The following is a 14,760-nucleotide window of genomic DNA, read 5'->3' as shown; positions in this document are numbered from 1 at the left end:
TTTTCCGCGTGGAAAAAAAAACCACAACCGTTTTTCGCGATGAGAAAAAGACTGACGGGAAACACGACGCAAAAAAAGAGACCCGGTTTCAATTTTTTGTCGGGTAGTTGTTTTGTCGAGAAAACAGCTAGGGAGCATACACACGACCGGTTTTCTCAACCAATATAAAAAAAATGGCAGTTTTCTTGCTGTGAAAACCGGTCGTGTGTACAAGGCATAACAATTCTTTGGCCAATCTCCCCAGGATTTTTTTTTTTTTTTTTTTTAAACCAAGGATTACCCAGTGAAAAATTACATTCCCTGACACTTGGCAATAGGTTTTTGAATAGAAAGGGTCTTTACCCCCATTTCAACCACGTGGCCAGACCATTTTTTGTTATTCGGCACTGTGCTACTTTAATTGGCAATTGCTTGGTGATTAAACACTGTGTATATATATATCACTCACCCCACACACTTGATACAAAATAGAGCATGCAGAGCCCACATACCCATTAGCACTGGAGGGAGGGGTGCTTTTGTCCGTAATGGAACATGTTATCAGAGCTCCAAATATGTTCAGTAATATTACAAAACTCCTTGATGAGGCACCCGATGTGGACAATGTTGGGGTCTCTGGAACTTGAAAGTTAAGGGTTCGTTAAAATAAAAAACACATTTGTAACTATATGTATGGTTTACCAGGGAGAGTGTGGGTAGGTTCTGCACATGTTCTTCAGATCTCAATGCCTGGGTACTGCCATTGTTCAACCAGTTTTATACAATGTTTTAACTGCAAGGAGCCATGTTTGTCAATTTACCTGCTGCAGTGCACTCCTGTAGTCAGACTGCTAGAAGCAGGCGGTACCCCATGTTAGCTGGTTAATAAAATTGTCTGTCTGCAATCTTAGGCTCAGGGCATGTTAAAGATAGCTCCCATAACGGATACAATGAGTTGAGAATCTTCTTAAAATTGTAGCGGTGTTCACCGATTGCCCAATCACATGCAGATAAAAACGACAACTGGAAGTGAATTATTACCAATTTTATTAGGTAAAGGATTCTCCACTTTCTTAAATCAGCCTCAATGTCTTTTTATAGAACTGTGTGCGTCAAGAAAACCATGACAACATTACAAGAGATTGTTTTATGTTTGGATAGAGTTACCCTATCCTGCTTTGGTCTATGGAGCTTACCTGCCTCAGATCAAGTGCAAGGTGTTCCAAAGAAAAAATTTCTGCCCTTTAACATTTTTTGGTACCATAGCTTTCTGCATCACCTCTAAACCCAGTGCAGTACATTTATACTAGTTTGCACACATGGTGGAGCTAGGTCACATGTAAAAGCATACACTTGGCTGCATATAGTTGTGTGTAGAGCATTATGCAAAAGGTTTTGATTTTTTTTTGTGTAACCCATCAAAAACACAGCGAGACAGAATCCTGTATCTTCATGGTCTGACACTTAGCAGCATTAATATATTTTCTATAAAAAACACAAGACTTTTCTCCCTGCATCCCATTGCATTTACTGAACTGTATATAATGTTAGGTAGTTGGAAAGCGGTCACAGACGAGTGAACACCGATATGGTGGAATTAGTGCGATTTATTTTTGCTTCACCAGTAACAGATGAAAACAGACTAGTGAAATGGACACTATGCAGGACAAAAATCCTTATTTGCATTATCACAAGTCTCCTGAATAACCAGAACTGCACCTTCACAGAGGGGAAAGGAAGAATCCCTATACCCCCAAATCCCAAAGACAGGACATCCGCAACAGAACAAACATACTTTGGATTCTGCTATGATATATAAAAAAAGAAAAAAAAAAGAAACTATAATGGGACATGATTTCCCCACTGATGAGATGAGCAATCTAGGTTAAGATTTCACATTGATAAAGTATCTGGACCTGGTTTGAAGTAGTAAATTTCCACTCAACCATTCCACTGTCAAGCCATGCAATGATCTGCAGGCCTACAGAGAGCAGTGGTGAAAAGTGATATGGAGAAGAGAGAAATAAACATTTTAGAGTCTCCTGGGTGATATAAACAAGATGAGCAAACATTTACATTGGAAAAGAAAAGGCTGACTTACAAGCAGGTTTTATATACAGAAACATTAATACTGAGGAATGATCAGCATACGTATACAGGTAGATTGGGTTGATTTTTTTCTTCTCGTATACTAAAAAGCATTAAAGCAGTTTTACAGCACTAAGGGAAGGCTAGATAATCCTGCTTCAAATCCACATCTTACTCCTTGTTAAAGATCTTGCCCGTCCCTTGCAGAGGGAGCACATTGCATATTCCAGATGTATATTCACAGCCCGTCTTGCAGGGATTGGGAGGGAGGCGATTTGCTTGTGTCCTTAGCAGCTCATGGAGTTTGCACTGATGGGCTACGTGCAGTGGATCTTTGGTCCTGAGAGACTATTCTGGCTAGCAGGTGGTATGACGTTGCATGATCAAACCTGGAAGATGGCATATTTGAAGAGTGCCATAATGCCTGCACTGATCAGGCCAGAGATTGGCACAGTGACAAACCAGGCTAAGAAGATATTTCTGAACAGGCGCCAGTCCACAGCTTTCTTAGAACGCAGCCATCCCACCGACACCACAGAACCAACCTGAGAACAAAATCAGAGAAGTCATTAATGCTGAGATACCGCAAAATGTATTCTGCAGGATAAAAGCAAAACTATCAGGAGGCTCAAGCATTGCAATCTTAACAGCCACTCTCATTTGAAACACTGTAGAAAAACTATATTATCAAAATATACCAGATACCAAATATCAAAGAAAGCTCTATTTGTGGGAGGAAAAAAAAACATAATTTGGGTACAGTGTTGCATGACCACGCAATTATTATTCAAAGTGCGACAGTGCCAAAAGCTGAAAAATGGCCTGGGCAGGAAGGGGGTTTAAGTGCCCTGTATTGAGGTGGTTAAATAAGCTGGAAATTTGTTTCATATAGCTGTTGCTTCAGACGCATTTAGTCCTCAGTGGGTTGGTATCACTTAGTGACTGCCATTCACCAACTACCACAGCACAAATTCTGCCTGACAGCAGCAAGGTCATCCTTTAGCAGCAGCTGCTCTGCAACCAGCAGTGATAAAAACAGAATATAATGTTAACAGCATTACTAAAAAGGTTAGGCCAGTATGGTAGTCTCTGTAAATGGTAAATTGCAGTTTTTAGTCAAAACATAATCAGTAAAAAAAAAAAAGGGGGGGGGGTAAAAACCAAAAATGTCCAATTCCTCACCTTGCAATGTGTAGTACTGATCGGCAGACCAACATTAGATGCAATCACAACAGTTAGAGCAGATGCCAACTCAATGCTGAAACCACTAAGAAAAAAAAAAAAAAACACAGGAAAATAGACAATCAAAGTTTTTATCTGAATAGACAAAAGCAAGATTAAAAATGTAAAAGACTAGGACCACAAAAACTGATTACTACTAATGGTAAACTCCCTACTTTGCTTAACAAGTGGGTACACCACAAGCTGCACCCATCCCTCAAAAACCAAGCACTCACAGGGCATGACACATTACTAAAAGCGATCCTGTCATTACAGCAAAAATGTATACTTGTAAAAAGAAGCGGCACTATACTTACCTTTCCAGTGGCCTGTGTCTTGACCCAACACTGGGATGCTGCTCCGCAACCACTGCAGGTATTCAACATTTCTGTGTGTGTGTGAACACCTGGTGTGGTTTCTCCCACTGGCTCATACATTACTACAGGATGTATAAGCTGGTGGAAGAGCCACTGCATGCTGTGGAACAAACTAGTTTTCCAACTCATCCAACCAAATACTTGCAGCAACCAAGAAGCAGCATCAAGGTGGCATTAATGCCTCCTAGCAGCAGAAGGTTCACTCCCAGGTGGTAAAGATCCTAGCAATCAGTTAAAAGGTACAACAAGGAAACAAATATCTTCTAAGGGAGAAGGCGTTGCCTATACTAGACCATTTACCGCCTCCCGACCCCCCGCCAATTATACTGTGGCAAGGTGGCTTGATAGTACAAAATCGCCATAGGTGTACATCGGTCTGCGCTTGTGATATAGCGGGCCTGTTGCGCGCTGCAGGAGTGCGCCCAGTGGACTCGATGTCAGCCGGCGACCCGCAATATACAACATGGATCTGCCTATGTAAACAAGGCAGATCCCCATTCCGAAAGGGGGATGTGGAGATCTGCTGTTCCCAGTAATCGCAAATAGCAATCTGTGGTGTTCCAGGCAGCCCATCCCCCCTACAGTTAGAATACACCCAGGGAACACAGTTAACCCCTTTCCTGCCAGTGTCATGTATATATTGATCAGTGTTTTTTTTTTTTTAAGCACTGAACTATTTAATAATGTCACTGGTCCCCAAAAAGTGTAATTTGGGGTCAGATTTGTCTGCCGCAATTCCGCAAACAGTAAAAATAATAAAAATCTCTATATCTATCCCATAGTTTATAGACAAGGTAACTTTTGCGCAAACCAATCGATCTATGCCTAGAAGACGACAATTTTGTTTGGGTACAGCGTCGCACGACCGCGCAATTGTCAGTTATAGCGACGTAGTGCTGTATCGCAAAAAATGGGCCGGTCAGGAAGTGGGTAAATCCTTCCGGGGCTGAAGTGGTTGAGTGACGTTAGTGTGTGCGAATAGTCCTTTTCTATTCGAACTCCTCTGCCCTCTATCCTCTTCCAGGTATGCAAAATTGAAAGCATAGTTTTGTACTCTAAAGTGTTTGTGTAGAATTAGACATGTAGACCTTTGGCAAGGGTAGTGGGCGAAAATACATTTAGGATTTGTGCATGTTGCTCCTTACCAGCCCCGCTTTAGCATTAAATAGCAACCCTAAGGTTTTGAGCACTGTGCATCCACATTCAACGCAATTTCAATACTTTAGTATACTGCTGTTATAAGTTATGTAACCTACCTTGATGGTGTAATAGGAGTTAGATCTTTGCCCATAGTCTGGATGACCCTACGTCCCAAAACCCACAAGCCAATGCAGATACCGATGCCTCCATACAGGAGCAGCCAAATAGGGGTAGCAGCTTTGCTGGTCACATCTCCAGTTTCATAAACCAGCCACAAGGCAACCAGTGGTCCAATAGCATTGCTGCAATAAAGAAGTTATTATGAGATGATCATTTAAAAAAAAAAATAATAATAATAATAATAAAAAAATAGCTTTTTGTTGATAGCGGCTTCACATGGGAAATAACTATGTGCCAAACCCAGCAGAGGACTCAAGATAGCCAACACACACACACACACACACACACACACACACTTCAAAATTCACTTGAAGCATGCTTTTTCTAGGTCAGAGACTAATGCCGCGTACAGACGGTCGTTTGTTGTGATAGAAAAAAACGACGTTTTATGCGATGAAAAAAAACGACGTTTTTCAAACTCCATTTTCAAAAACGATGTAGCATACACACCATCGTTTTTTCCAAAAGCTCTAGCAAAGCGCGGTTACGTTCAGCACGTACAACGGCACTCTGTTCCATTCAAACTCACGTCCTAACTTGCTTCTGAGCATGCGCGGGTTTAAAAACGTTGTTTTAAACGTCGTTTTAGCCTACACACGGTCATTTTTTATGACACAAAAAACGACGTTTGGGAAAAACGACACAAAAAATTGAAGCGTGCTTCAATTTTTTTTGTCGTTTTTCAGAAGACATAAAACAACGTTTTCCCCACACACGGTCATTTAAAATGACGTTTTTAAAAACGTTGTTTTTTTTACATCACATAAAGCGACCGTGTGTATGGGGCATTAAGCCTCGTACACAGGCATGGTTTTCTCGGCAAGAACCAGCAAGAGCTTTCTTGCCAAGTAAACCGTGCGTGTGTACTTTGAGGTTTCTCGTCAAGAAAACTGCCCAGAATCTAGACGAGAAAAATAAAGAACCTGTTATCTATTTTCTCGTTGTGAGATTCTCGGCAGTGTTTTCCTGCTGAGAAATCGGAGCGTGTATATACTTACCTCTCCATGGAAACCCGGGCATGCTTGAAATGACTTTGCCGCATGCGCGGTAGCTTCCAAGGCATTGGTAGGGTGAAACAAGAAGGCGGCGACGGCATCGAATATGACAAGCGCATGCTCATCGTAGTCGATGACGTCACCGCGTTTGTGCCATTCAAAAAGAACGGCAGTTCTTTTGAATGGTGTGTGTCTGCACACTCAGCCGGCAAGAGATTCTTGCCAGGAAGCTCGTCAGGGAAAAAAAATACTTATTTTTCCTGACGAGAATCTGGGTCGTGTGTACAGGGCTTCAAATATATTCAAGTTCAAGGGACCAGCATGTCTGCCAGAACTTTCAAAAGAAAACAATAGGTCAGCACTGAAGAGGGCAGGGCTGTGGAGTCGGTAGATAAATGTTCCGACTCCGACTCCTCAGTTTTATGTACTTCCGACTCCGACTCCTCTGTATTAATATGCAAATGTATTTTATACATTCCTTGAGGGAAAGAAACGCAACCTACCACAGGACTACTGGCTGGGAAGCCAACAGTCTACTGCAGGGATTCTCAAACTACGGCCCTCCAGCTGTTGTAGAACTACACATCCCATGAGGCATTGCAACACACTGACATTCACAGACATGACTAGGCATGATGGGAATTGTAGTTCCTGAACATCTGGAGGGCCGTAGTTTAAGGATCCCTGGTCTACTGTATTGCACAGTTTAAGCAAAAGACAAACACAATGAAAACAATCAAGTGACTGGATAGTAGCAGCAGGCATAAACATCAGGAACAGGATCTTTACCAGTTCAAAAATACAAACCACATTATTTGGTTGTTTTAGAACAAAAACAAAGCTTATCTATAATGAACCAAAAACAAAATCTGCAAAACCTAGAAATGGTTTATATTAATCTTGAAATGTAGTTCTAGGCTTAGCAAATGCAAATCAATTCAATGTAGAGTTCTAAGGAAGAGAATTGCCTCTGCCAGATCCTCTTTCATAGAGGCTCTTAAGTCAGACTTTATTATTTTTAGGGCTGAAAATAATCTTTCGACACTGACTTGGGTGGGTGGCATTGCAGTAACTATTCTGGCCACATCACTAACGATCTCTGGATAAACAAGGATGGCTTCTTCAACAGTAAGTTTTGATGAGCGATCATACTTTTCAACTTCTTTTAGTGCTTTATAAAACTCATGTTGGAATTTTTTTATTTGGACACTTACTGGTTCTCTAACATGCGTTCCCTGTAAAAGCAGAACACAACACTATGGAAAGTATAAGTATTGCAGCTCCTAATTGTGCGTTGCGTGCCATATAGTGAAGCACATGAAAAGCATTCTTCTTCACGGTCACTTAACGTGTATGTTTTGCGGTTACGTGAGGCACTGCATGCATTGGTCTTTATTCTTACAGTAGAGAAGTCATTAATTATAACTTTTTGTGAATTGGGACATTTAAACTTGCTTTTTTTTTTTTTTTAATTCCAATCTAAATTTAGTAGGAGTCGGAGTATTGTTTGCCGACTCCGACTCCAGGTACCCAAAATTTCCCCCGACTCCGACTCCTCGACTCCACAGCCCTGGAAGAGGGTAACTGCTTAGAGGACATTTTTCACATTAATAAAAAAAAAAGCCCCCAGAAACGTACAAAATCACACACACACACACACACAAAAAATAAAACAACTCAAATAAACCAGTTTGTAATTTACTTCCACAAGTTATACATGTTTTATGGTGGAAGGATTAATGCAAACCTTTACTTTGCCCGTCCAAAGCAATTTAACAGGCTTGCTGGGTTGTAGGCAAGCTGAGGAGTCTTTACTCCCTCACATGTTATGGGACTCAGAAGTCTTTTGTGTTCAGGTATAAAGGGAATCATTGAACACTCTAAACATGAGATTCTGCCTGATTGCCCCAAGTACCGTCACCAGCCCTAAGTTCTGTGTAAGCTCCAACCCTGTTCACTTTCTAGAATTTCTATGAAAAAATCTGTTCCAACATTGAACAAGCAGTGGGAGAAAGAAGAGCACATGTTCTTTACTATGCCTGCTATTGCCTAGTATGGCCAAAGTACAGGTTCATGTTAAAATATCAGAGAGTTGTGCCCTGTAAATACTAACCTGACATCATTTCCACCATGAGCAAAGGAGCCAAAACAGGCAGTGAGGATCTGCAGGAACTGGAAGAGAAGGGACACCTCAGGCTTATCCTGGTCATGCCATTCTTCTAACGAAGAGTTGCTACTCTTCCTGTCTATCACTTCTTCCTCGGTATTGCCTTCCTCATGTTCTCCAACATCCTGATGCGTATCTGCCACAGCATTGCAATAACTGGTGTAGCTGTCCATGCGAGCCCTCTTCTTCCCATCTGCTGCATGCCAAGTCAACTTCTCAGCTTCTTCAGGGCGTGCCTCGACCTCGCGGTTTCGGAAGGAGTCCAGTGGCATGCCGCAGATTGCCATGGTGTATGAGGTGTAACTGTTGTTGCGGCGCAGAGGCTTCTCACCCGAGTCTCCCATACAATCTCCTACTTTGGCCAAATGCAATTTGTGTAGCAGCTCTTTGTACAGGCCTGAATCTTTGTGCACCGTGTGGTACTGATACTGACCACTAGAATTCATTTGATTACTAACAGCTTGGTTGAACTGAACGTGGTTTCCATTTGGCAACTGTACGGATCCTGGGGAAAAAAAAAAAGAATAAAAAAAAAGTTTAAAATGGTCCACTCATGCATACCATTAAGGTCTGTATATTATTTCACCATGTAAGCCTGCATAGCATAGGCATCAACACATGGTTCAAAACAGCATCTAGGTTTGTAAAACAAATGCCAAAAATGTGGCATATAGTTCTTAACAGCAGTTTAAATAATCGGTGAAAAAACTAGGAACTTGTTTTAAAATTATCTGATGGTTAAAAAAACGATCGGAAAAAAAAAAACGATCGTCTGTGGGCACGTCCATCGGTTAAAAATCCACGCATGCTCAGAATCAAGTCGACGCATGCTTGGAAGCATTGAACTTCATTTTTCTCAGCACGTCGTTGTGTTTTACACCACCGCGTTCTGACACGGTAGTTTTTTTAACGGATTGTGTGTAGGCACGACTGATGAGTCAGCTTCATCGGATATCTGATGAAAAAATCCATCAGTCCGTTTTCATCGGATAAACCGATCGTGTGTACAGGGCATTAGGCCCCATTCATCTAGTGACTGCAGAGCACTGCATTTTTAAATGCATGGTTTTTGCCACATTTTTGGAGCAGCATCATTCATTTGAATGGGTTACTCTCTGCTCCAAAAACATAGCAAAAGTAGCTCTTACCTTTGTTTGGAGCCAACTTTGGCGCATTTGAGCGTTTTGCCAGATTCTGCAGGCGATTCAAGAACATCCAGATGTTGTGAATAGAGCATTAAAAAAAGGGAAAAAAAGGGGGGGGGGGTGCAGCTATCATTTGCTATACATAACAAACCCAATCTGTAGGTCAAACAGTTATTGCCGGTTCACACAGGAGCGGCTTTAAAGTGGCCCGAATCTGAAGCCGCCCTGTACAGCGTGACTTGCAAAACGACTTCTGTATAGAAGTTCTCTATAGTAGTACAGGAACCTTTTTCTAAGTCTGAGTGACTTGAATCGCTCCACTTAGAACGGTTCCATTGCAATGCATGGAGCGCGACTTGTCAGGCGGCTGTGTGAACCGGCACTTAGCATTGCAGAAAGAAGATAAAAGCATGTGTCACATGGTGGTTGTGCTTGCTTGAAAAAGGTAAATAGTACATTATAGGTAGTAGGTGAAAGGCAACATTTTCAGCTGCTCTCTGGTCACATGATTAGCCTGAATGTGTGTAACACTTAGGAGTACAATACAGCAAAAGGCCAGGGCCAGGTTATTTGCCCCAGTAGTGCTATGGCTACATTACTTGGCATTGTCCCTATTGTAAACTATGCTGGAGCCACCAAAGCTGTATTTGACATTCCAAGACAACTCCAAAAAGGGATATTCTGCAGACAAAAATACAAATTTTAAAAAGTACTGTAGATTGTCACCATTTCTTTGGTGTATGCCATTTTGAGCCCTGACATGTTTGTTATCCATTTACCTCAACAATCACATATAGATAAAAAAAAAAAAAAAAAAAGAGGGCATTTTATTTTTTTCGTGTGCTAAAACTAATTTCAATGGGTTTTTGCCTAAAAAATAAATAAAAAACACAGACAATTGATAAAACGGCTGCGCAAATATCGCAACAAAACTGCAACAGCCACCATTTTATTCTACAGGGACTCTTTTTTTTTTTTAAAGCAAAGTGTTTATTTAAAGTAATTTTCTTGCAAGAAATGTGTGAAAATTTTTAAATTGCCCTGGACAGCAGGTGGTTAATGAGTACAGAGCAGAATCTGTTTCCTTGTATTAACCTTTTAACTACAGGTTAAATATAAAACATTGGCTCGTCTGAAAAGGTGAATATTCCATATTCCTCCATCCGTTTCTAACCTTTAGCAGAGACTACCAAACAATTTCCTGCACATCAGAGAGAAGTAATATTTTTCTGCTAGAGAGGATCACACAGATGCAGCTGGCCAGCACAAGCATGAATGGGGCAAGGAATTGGTCTTCAATACAGGCATTGGTAATGTCTGTTCCCTCCCTCTCCTAATCGTGCTTACCCTGTATCAAAAAAATTTAAAAGTTGCCCATTTTTGTTCTGCTTGGGTCACATGATCCTGCAGCTCTGTTTAAGGAACACTCGTCAAAGTCTCTGAATTTCCAGGAGTCGTGATGTCAACCATAGCCCACCTGTTAACAGCATCCCTCCCCCGCAGCAGTCATTCACTGACACAGGGGGAATAGAATTGTGGGATCACATGGCTGGACCCAAATGGATTCGAAAAAGGCAAGTATACAGATTTTTTTTGTCTTCTAACAGCTCAGGACAAGTAAGGGGGAAAGGGGAAATTTTTAAGGTTATGGTTGGCCTTTTCCTTAACATTTACTGCAGGGGGGTCTGGTGGCTATTTAGATAAAATGTGCTGTAACATACAACTATAGTCTATTTTAACTGCCTCTCGTGTTACAGGTAAAACAAATAAACATGAAGGTTATGGGGAGGACTGGCTGGCACATGACAAGAAGCATGTAGCTATACTGTATCATACTTGCAAATATTTGCTCAAAGACTATGTGCCTAGGCTTCACATTACAAGTTTATATGTAGCTTGAAGGGATGGGCAAGCAGAATGTTTATGCAAAGAAAAGCATTCAATACGTGAAGAAAAGCATGTACTATACATAAATACGAAAATACTTTAATCTGTCCTGTATGGTTTAAACGGCTAGGCCCCTTTTAAAATGGGCAGATTCCATTCCGATCAGCTCACAGATCCCCTGCTGTTCAGAGCAGAGCTGGCAGGTGACACATCCATGTCTGCTCAGGTTCTGCAGTGTGGACACTGACAGAACCCACTCTGCTCTATGGGTGGCCAGGAGGCAATGGACTCCGCTGTCAATTTGCACCCGACTATCCTCTTCCTAAATGGAAGAGGACAGATGCCCTTTTATTTATTTTTTGATGACTAGATCTGACTGCATGGACCTTTTTATCAGGCCCACCTGGAAAAACTACCTTGTAGCTAAAAATTATTTACATACCTCCATGGCTGCTCAGAATGTTAACAGTGATTGCAATTGTTTAAAAGGCCTGGATTTCTAAATAAAAATTATGATCACAAGGCAGTCGATGATCATATAACCCTCTACTACATGGCCAGCAGCTGGGACGAGGGGGGAAAATAAAACCTCCAAACACACACACACACACACATTAATTTTGTGTAATATGGGACAAACATATTGGTGCATAAACCAGTGCAAATGTAATATAAACTGAACACAACTATACTCACCACTGTTTGGCTGGTCAATGTTGGTCTCCATACTTTGACTCTTCTCTCTATCTGACACATCATCTCCATCACCCATCTTGAAGGTCACAGTACGTTCCTCTACTGCCCGGGAGGGTATAGGCACAGACACCATGTCTATAATGGGCACCTTAGTCTGTGCTGCGATACCGCTGCCAAGTGGCAGCTTCACCTCTTGATCTGGTTTTAAGATATGGCTGTGATCTCTGTTCTTTTCCATCAGTGGAGATTCTGAGGGGCTGGACTTGATTTCACCTGTTGGAAGAGCCGAAGGGATGATTAAACCTTTTTAGACATTTCAAACCAATAAACTTCAAAAGAGCTGCCAGCTAGTCTTCATTTGCAAGACAAGTCATGAGGAGTGGCTCTCAAGTCCACATGCGTTCTTCCTGTGCCCATGGGTATATAATCCATTGCAGAGGACTTCATGTCATGTGATAAGACAATTCAGAATTGAACATGTCTGAGCCAATTTCAGACTTCCAACACATTCACATCTGACTTTACACTATATCTATTTATACCAAAGCCTCTAGATAAAAATGGAAGAGACATGAGACACTCACGTTCTATTTTCTTCTTCATCCTGGGACAAATGACGAACCAGACTATCACAGCACAAATTACAGCACATCCCACAGAGATGAGAACGATGCCCCACAGAGGAACTTTGTCAAATCCAAGAACTGGAAGAGAAAAAAAAACAGATACATATGAAAACCATCCCCTCCTATAATGCCTACATGTGGAACAGAATTCCGCAGCTTCATCCAAGGGGGTCAGCTTGTGGGTCCAGCCAAAGCCATCACATAAGTGATACACAAGACTAAAACCTGTAGATTCAGAACTCCTTCACATTGTAACACTACACATAAGGAGGCAAACTGTGAATGCTCTTATCTATAGCAGTTACATAAGCAATTATGTGTTGGCAGAAACTTTCAGCCATAATAAAAACTTTGTAATTTCAGAGAAGAGTTCTCTTTAGGGCCCATTCACACCATGTGCAGTTAGTTACCTGCATTTTTCCATCATAGATAGATGCAGGCAACTGCAGCGACATACAGAAAAATGTATTTTGATGTCATGTTCACACCAGAAGGGGGTATTTCTCTGCACTCCATAACTGTGTGTCAGTATGCAGCATGTTTGTGTAATATTGCCCCTCCCAATAGGTCACCACACAGCAACTGTAGTGCACTACTGCGCGCTGACATGAATTAAGTGTCACTTCACATATTACACACAAAAAACAAAAACACATGTGTGATGCGATGCTGCCCGCTCACTAAACCCCTACAGTTTAGTGTGCAGGCAAGTGTGAACAGGCCCCAATAAAAAGGGTTTTGGAGTTCAACATTTAGAAACTTAAACATCACTCAGCAACAAGAACAGGCAACAGAATATGGGAGCTACCTTTACTAAACTTTTTCTGACAATGCTAGTTCCCTCTATTAATACGTTAATGTATAAAACTAGAGTCAAAACTTTTCTCCTTCAGTTTTGGAAAGAGTGGAGAGGGATTAGAACACGTCTGGTTTTATTAGTCTGTGCCCCAGTCAAGGAATTTTCTGTTTTTCATGTTTACCATTATTACTGGAAGGAACAGAAAATCTCCAGAACAGGAATAGAGGGGGAGGTCTCCGACTTCTTGGTTATTGTGGGACTGAAAATAAAGGGCCATCTCTACGATGGGACACAGATGGCAAATTGACAAGGGGGTTTTATAATCCTCTCCAACTCAAATGGGGGGGGGGGGGGGGCGGCACAAGCTTTGTCTTTAGTCCTACTTAAAGGGCAAGTTTATCTTTATAGAAAATCTGTAAGGTGTACCTACGCTGAACCCCCCCCCCCCCTCCCCAGTCCCGCTGTACCTGAGGCTGGCGATCACCCGCTAGGAGACAGACATCAGGTCGCCGTTTCACCAATCTGGGGATTTTAAATCCCTGCGGCCCAATCTCCTAAATTTACCTCTTAAAAAAAGGTACGTAATAGGCCTTCTAACTGGTCAGCGCCGACCAATTAAAACCCGCCTAGCCCATCCTGTCAGCGGGGGAGAAGAGAGACAGCCACAGGGATTTCAAATCCCCAGACCGGTGAATCGGCGACCCGATGTCAACATGCGGGAGATCGCCGGCCTCAGGTACAGCAGACCGTGGGGGGTAGGAGGGTACAGTGTGTGCGTTCACCTTACAGATCTTCTGTAAAATGTGAACTTATACTTTAAGTTATTGACCCAAAAAAATAAAATAAAAAGAACACACACACACCACCACACACATTTAGCATATAAAGCCAGGGTTTCAGATTTGCATCCATCTTCCAGGTAAGCAGATTAGAAAAGTATTAAGGTTATTTAGAGCAGCAAGGCAAAGGTCAGCAATGCCAGGATACATTTTTCCCCACAGTACGTTTTGATAAATTCAAACTGGTTGCTAGTGATTTGGAATTATGGGATGGCAGCTGGTAAAACTCCAGGCTGACCATTTAAAGTGGAACTAAAGTTCTGCTGTGACCAGGTCAGGGCAGGCTGGATTTTATTGCAGATATGACTTGCACCCAGGAGAAGATGCCAGCGAGGGACAGGACCATGGAGGAAAGGCACGTTTTGATCTGGGGCTGAAACAACGAATCGATTATGAAATTAATCGATAAAGTCGGCCAGTAACATAATGGGGTTAAAAAAAAAAGAAAATTAGCCCTTTATAGTACAAAAAGTGCAAATAATCTCTACTGTAAATATTACTTTCACTGTTCCACAGTAAAAAAAAAAATATATGAACACCTTAACAGTAAGCGATTTGCTCTTTTTGTACTATAAAGGGCTAATTTTAGTTTTTTAAACCCCATTATGTTACTAAATGTCT

At 41.6% G+C, this 14,760-nt stretch overlaps 1 protein-coding gene across 2 annotated transcripts in view; it reads right to left on the bottom strand.

Moving 5' to 3' along the window:
• Positions 1-1,009: 1,009 nt before the first annotated feature.
• The window catches only part of SLC20A1 (solute carrier family 20 member 1), a 58,019-nt gene continuing 44,268 nt past the window's right edge, over positions 1,010-14,760 (bottom strand). For both annotated transcript variants that reach the window (XM_040345993.1, XM_040345994.1), the window contains exons 6-11: positions 12,460-12,579; positions 11,876-12,148; positions 8,094-8,652; positions 4,922-5,107; positions 3,250-3,334; positions 1,010-2,612 (exon numbers count right to left, since the gene is read on the bottom strand). In XM_040345993.1, the coding sequence (XP_040201927.1) occupies positions 2,451-2,612; positions 3,250-3,334; positions 4,922-5,107; positions 8,094-8,652; positions 11,876-12,148; positions 12,460-12,579 (1,385 nt within the window). In that variant the 3' untranslated portion in view covers positions 1,010-2,450. The remainder of the gene's footprint in view (positions 2,613-3,249; positions 3,335-4,921; positions 5,108-8,093; positions 8,653-11,875; positions 12,149-12,459; positions 12,580-14,760) is intronic.

The sequence above is a fragment of the Rana temporaria genome, chromosome 3 (assembly GCF_905171775.1).
Source record: "Rana temporaria chromosome 3, aRanTem1.1, whole genome shotgun sequence".
Classification (NCBI taxonomy): domain Eukaryota; kingdom Metazoa; phylum Chordata; class Amphibia; order Anura; family Ranidae; genus Rana; species Rana temporaria.
This window is presented reverse-complemented; position numbering and strand designations above follow the sequence as displayed.